A 6,559-nucleotide genomic window follows, 5' to 3' on the forward strand; every position below is an offset into this window, starting at 1 on the left:
TTGTTCTTCAATATTTCTCACTTATTAACATTCTATGTTTTTTTTGTATACTTTTGCATTTGCTGATTAATCTACATTATTATTTTGCCCTTAACCGTGCTAAATCAGCTGTGCTGATTTTCATAAATAAACGTAATAAGAGATAAGATGAAGAATTTTATTGTCACAACACACAACACAACAATGTCAGGATTCAGAGATTTTTTTCCCACGGATGTATTTTGAACGCTATTACGTAACTCTACGTTCAACGTAATTACGCATTTCCTTACGTCATGTCGTTGCCTGCCCAGTCAAGGCACACAAGGTCGTCGCAAAAGTAGTTCGGCGAAAACATGATGTCCCTTGCTGCCCGGTCAGGGGCATTTTCCCCTTACATGCAGGCTACGGCTTTTGCGGTTGCTGGTCCCCTGAAAGCTCTGGTACCTGGTGTTGTTGTAAAGGGAGAGAAGATTTTGTTAAACCCGAAAAAACAGTTCCTGTGCCGCGAATCGCTGAACGGTCAAAGCCCAAAGACAGGGCCTGCTGTGACGGTTAGCATCAATGGTAAGTCTGTCATTGAGTGCTAGCGTTAGCTTGCTATGTCAACTTTCTGTTTTAACATGTGCATTGACTCTCAATGTCGAATACAATGGGCTATCTGTGTACTGAAAAGTCACATTTATCATCGATAAACACAACCCAGTGAATAGATCGTAACTTAGTTAGCTTAAGTTAGTTAATGTTAACAGCCGGCTTTTCCAGGTTGTTAGCTAACACTCGCTTAGCCTGGGTGGCTGAAGAGCGGCCTACACCTGAGGTCAACATCTAGCATAGATAACGTCGGTCTTATTCCGTGAGTTTGCGGCTGACAGCATCTTTGTGGGTTGGAACATACTGAACTTGGACAGTCTGCCTCCACCGACCTTATCAACCAGCGTTAGCCGTTTCAAAGACATTATCAGTGTTGGGTTCCTTCAATGTCCCCATGTCACCACTGTGACTTGATTAGTATTAACATTAGACTTAGTATGTTTTGCAAGTGTGCACCCATGTTTTCCGTGTAAATTAGGCGCATAAAGCTGTTCACGTGTTATTCACCTGTCCAGTATTTTACAAACGCTGCAGTCATGGCTGTCATCAGACCAGATTTTACTGTCGTCTAACTGTGTTAGCCAGAGGGATCTCTGGCAGCACACTTTTTTCATCTACTCTGCCCAGTGTGTCCTTTCAGAGTGTCTTTTTGACGCTTTGTCTCACTAACTACATTACATGTAAGTTTTCCAGCAGCCAGCCACCATAAGGCTTTATTACGAAGCAGCTAAATGTTAACTCATCAGTGTATAAAAATGGGTCTAAATACACGTTTGGCACGTTTTGTTTAAGGGTGGATAATTTCTAAAAGTTACAAGGAGAAATATATAGAATGCTACAGTGTGCTGACTGAGGAGATGAAGAGGAAGCAACAGGCTCTGACTGCAAGTCAAATCACCTGCCATATAAAAAGCGGCACAAAATTTGCACCAGCCAAGTGCTGGTAAAATATGCAAGTGTCTGATAGATTTCACTCACCAGCCAACAAACAATGGTACTCTATTGAATGGCTGGTAAAATTGGAACAATCACTAACCATTTGGCTTGTGGACAAAAAAGTTCATTTTGCACCCTGGGAAAAACCTTTTTATAAACCTTCTTGAACAGTATAAGTAGAATTTGGAACAGATTTCTTGGTATAATCTGATGAATCCTTTTTATACAAATCAGTCAGGTGTTACACTGCAGTGTGCACATCCAGCTGCATCTCAGCTCAGTCACAGCTGCGTCGTGGTTTTAATGTCCACTGAAAGGTTTCAAAAGTGGAGCATTTGTTCCTCAGGGGAAACATTATATAGTTTTGATTGTTTTATAGATGAGTTTTATGTTTTAGCTTATTTAGATGCTTTGTTGCTGTACTTGAATAGGACAACTTTTGTTGCTTCTAACTTTCTCTGTCATTTTAAATGTCAGCACAGCTGCTGTCATTAAGCTGTATTCTTGTTTATATTGTCTGACGAAGTCGTGATCGTATAATTATATCTGCAGCTCGGTAATGACTGCATGTCAGTATTTTGCCATCACACTTCATCCTTGTTCAGTTGTCTGACAACAGAAGCAGAAACATCTGTAAATGAGAACAACTAGGCCCACATGTAGAATTGAGCTGCATTTGAATGCTGTGTGCGTGACCACAGAGCAGGAGACTGACCACCTCCCTCACTTTTCTCCTTCTCTCTCTCTCTTAAACTACAAACATGAGAAAAGTAGTCAGAGAATAAAATGCATCCATTAAAAAGGAATTTGAAGTCAAGTAGTAACGAGTCACTATCAGGCGTTGGTAAAACGTACGTGTGGCGCGTTCAGTTTGGCTACAGCGCTGAGAGACGGGCTGGATGCTCAGGTGGCAGCCTGATAGTGTTAAGGGTGTGTATTGTGTTTGCAGCTGCAGAAGTAATAAAGTTCCTGTTTACAGTAATGCTGCAATGATTATCAATTAGTTGTCAACTTTTAAAATAATTGCCTACTATTTTGATTAATCGGTTTGAATCGTTTTGAAAGAACCAGCTTCTTAAATGTGAATATTTTCTGGTTTCTTTACTCCTCCCTGACAGTACACTGAATATCTTTGTTGTGGACAAAACAAGACATTTGAAGATATCATCTTGGGTTAGGGAAACACTGTTCAACATTTTTCATCATTTACTGACCAAACAACTAATTGATTATTGGAGAAAAGTAATCGACGATTAATTGCCACTGCCAATAATTGTTGTTGTTGTTGCAGCCCTGTACACATCACTTCAACATGTTCATACAGCCGAACATTTTAGGTTAGTTTGTGTAATTTCTAATTATACTTTGAACTTTATTGATCCCGGAGGGGATGTTGCAGCAGCAAAATTCACACAGATGACAAAAACTTAGACCAGACCATAATGTACAAAATTTATGTTAAAAAATATATTTACAAATCTAAGATGTGTATATTGTGCAAATTCAGGATGTGCAATTTAGTGTCACTCTCTAATATTGAGAGTGTCTAGTATGAAGTAGGTGTATGCAATGTGATGTCCTTTATCATTCACGTGTTGTTCGGTCTCCTCTCCCTGCTTAGAGGGGAGCTGTTGTCTATTGTAATGGCACCTGTCTCAGTCCATGCTATAGTGAGATGTGGGAGGTTTTTAAAGTGCAGTGGGAATGGTTTTTTTACGGTACAAAATTAAATTTTTTCTTGCTACCATCCTTCGTCAGCAGAACGGTGCGGACTGTTAGGTACCAGCTCTACGTACTTTACTAAGTAAACCGTACTTCCTCCTGCGGTAGCACAACGCCGCAACTTAGTGTGGAGAAAGGTCTGACATTACAGCTAAGAGCCAGGCTAAATTAGTGTAAGAAACCAGTGCACTCCCAAATATAGTTTCAGGGCCAAACAGCTGGAAGATAATGCAGGTGTCAGCATATTACAAATCTACAACAACTAATCACAATGACACTTGTTTTATCTTGTGTTAAATCCAGCGGAGCCTTTCCTCACGGCACCTCACGATTCGATTACGATTCAGAGAGCTGCGATACGGTTATAAAACGATTATCGATGTATCTTGATGCATCATTTTTTCTATATGGAATCTCTGGATAATTACTAAGCATTTAATTTGTGCATTAACATCCAAAAGATAAATCTCTTAGCTTAAAGGGACTAGTTTGCATCCCTAATGTACTTCACTCACCTCAGCTCCATGGTCACCACCTTCATTTCTTTAACAACCAGTTGTCAGACTCCTGAAAACTGAAATATAATTATCAGGATGTACAGTATGTGTACAGAACAGAGCTGCATGCCAGTTTAGTCTGAGCTTGTACCTGATGATCTCAACCATTGCTAAGTAGGTATGTTAGTAATGACATACAGCTAATTAATATTACATTGTTTCTAATTTAGCCAATGTTGCATAACAGCCAAAACGTGCTGTACAGGGGAGATGTTAGCTAGCGCTTACAGCCTTCACTTGTCCAGCAGTTTGGGAAACTACAGACTTTTATTAACAGACACACTGTTACTTACACTGCACGTTTGCTACCAGACAGAAACTTAGTGCATATATTTTTTCACCGTCATGTTCTGCTGCTTGCTCGCTCTCATTCAACCTCACACACCAGATACGCAGCAGTGTAGGGGCTTCTCATGCTGCCTGTTTTTTATATTAATGTCTACAGATAAATGTCAGAAGCTGTAAAATGAAGACACAAAAGGCAAACATGAACAGTCGTATCTACAATGATTCTGAGGTCACATTAACAGGGTTTTCCTGCTTAGGGGTGACGCCCAAAACATGCTGTGCCATCACTGTAAAATCACTGTGGAGCAACAGAACCAACCAAATTACTTTCTCCAGATCTAAAGGTTGGAGTTCCTCCAGTAGACCTAGTAGATCTTTGGCTGTTTATTTATCTGCTCCAGCATTTCCAAGTATTTGTTCAGAGATATGGTAAAATAATGGTCCAATATGATGTGAAATTACATATTTTACATCGGAAAACATAAAACAAAAAATAATCGATTTTTTAACATTTGTTAATCGAGTCAGAATCTTCCACGTCCACATTGCGATGCATCTAAGAATACATTTTTTTTTCTCCCACCCCTATTATTGGATTTATACTTTTCTCACCATTAGTTCAAGTCACTGCCTCTCCCGACAGAACATCACTGTTGCATTTCAGCGTTATTACGTAAAGAGTTGTCGTCAACTGGAGTACTTAACTTGTCACCTGCTCTGCTCCACTAAATTAAAGTTAATAATATTGATTACTTTTTCTTATTTCTCAAGCTATTTTTGATAATGCATAAAGCATTACATTTTAAAAGGTCAATAAATGCGTGAGGTTTCCTGAGTCGTGTTAATAATTGTGATTTAAATTATGACCAAACTAATCATGATTATGTTTTTTGCCATAATGGAGCAGCCCTGGTATGCAGTCTAAAGTGCAATTTATACTTCTGCGTCAAATTGATAGTGTAGCCTACGCATTTAACTGATGAACCATTTGTTTTTGTCTGCAGGCTGTGCAGGAGTCCGATTTGCCCACACAGACGTCAGGGTACCAGACTTCTCCGACTACAGGCGCCCGGACGTGGTCGACCCCAACAAGTCCTCCCAGGAAAGCAGTGAATCACGAAGAGTCTTCTCGTACCTGGTCACCGGGGCCTCAACCGTGGTGGGCGTCTATGCCGCCAAGACGGTGGTCTCTCAGTTTGTTTCTTCCATGAGCGCCTCGGCCGACGTCCTGGCCCTGTCCAAGATCGAAATCAAGCTGAGCGACATCCCCGAAGGCAAAAACATGACCTTCAAGTGGAGAGGCAAACCGCTGTTCGTCCGCCACCGCACAGAGAAGGAGATCGCCACAGAGGCCAACGTGAACATGGGAGAGCTGCGCGACCCTCAGCACGACAAGGACCGGGTCATCAATCCCAGCTGGGTCATCGTCCTTGGGGTGTGCACGCATCTGGGCTGCGTGCCCATTGCCAACGCTGGCGACTTTGGAGGTTACTACTGCCCCTGCCACGGCTCACATTACGACGCCTCAGGCCGCATCAGGAAAGGCCCCGCCCCCCTCAACCTGGAGGTTCCCTACTATGAGTTTGCAGACGAAGACACCGTGATTGTTGGATAAATACCACTCCTCAGACTGAGCTCTCACTGTACTACAACATCAAAGATGTCCTCAATCCAGCGAGGAAATGTTCAGGTCTAATAATGCTGTGTTCATGTCTCATTGGCTCTGCCAGCTGGGGAAAAGCTCTTACCATCAATTAGGACTGGTACTGGTTTCCTCTCTGCAGCATCTCTCGCTCAGTGTCACAATGTTCCCAAACATGACAGTAAATCTACCAGTGTTGGTAGTCCTCTCTACCTGCTGTATCAAATGTAATGCACTCACATGCTATTTACACACTGAAACAAGCAGGAGCTGCTGTGTTTTCTTTAACCTCTGTCTGTGAATGCAATAGAATCTGGTGAACACTGGGAAGATGTCATCCTCTCTTTTCTCGTCTCCTGAATATGGCATGAACATGACATAAAAACACCTGCTTAAGTTATAGTCCATCTCATTAACAAGGAACCATTGTTATTTTCCGGTCTGGTTAATAAAGATTTTATTGTATTTGACAACCTGGACTCAGTGTTTTAGCCTTTCTTTGCTTACTATACTTATTTTGTTTAAGTTAATGAAGTACTAATTATTGCTGTTTATAGCAGGACTTTAAAGTCATGTTGTTGTGTAAGATTGAGGACATTGAGGCGCTGTTTCTAGTGCTGAAGAGGTAAGGTACATCTGAGTAAGACAGGATGTAGAAATCATGGAGCTCAGAAGTCGTATGAGCTCTAACCTGCAGGATGCATGCAGGTTTGGTGGCTGTGAGAGTGGAGACGGCGATGATCACGCTGCAGATACAGCGTGTCCAGTATTTGTTCACCTCCTGACAAGGCTGTCTAAAAATAAAGTGTATACTTATTGAACAATAAAAGGTTTCAGAAAT

The 6,559-nt window shown here is 41.3% G+C and overlaps 1 protein-coding gene across 1 annotated transcript; it reads left to right on the top strand.

Annotated features, from left to right (window-relative positions):
- Window positions 1-278: 278 nt before the first annotated feature.
- LOC119890700 (cytochrome b-c1 complex subunit Rieske, mitochondrial) lies at window positions 279-6,197 on the top strand. Its single transcript, XM_038702082.1, has 2 exons — window positions 279-546; window positions 5,081-6,197. Exons 1-2 carry the CDS (start codon window positions 336-338, stop codon window positions 5,689-5,691), a joined length of 822 nt encoding a protein of 273 aa, XP_038558010.1. The 5' UTR covers window positions 279-335; the 3' UTR covers window positions 5,692-6,197.
- Window positions 6,198-6,559: the final 362 nt, after the last annotated feature.

This window comes from Micropterus salmoides, unplaced genomic scaffold (genome assembly GCF_014851395.1).
Source record: "Micropterus salmoides isolate LMB-PRFRI ecotype aquatic unplaced genomic scaffold, ASM1485139v1 Ms_hic_scaffold_6, whole genome shotgun sequence".
In the NCBI taxonomy this organism is placed as follows: domain Eukaryota; kingdom Metazoa; phylum Chordata; class Actinopteri; order Centrarchiformes; family Centrarchidae; genus Micropterus; species Micropterus salmoides.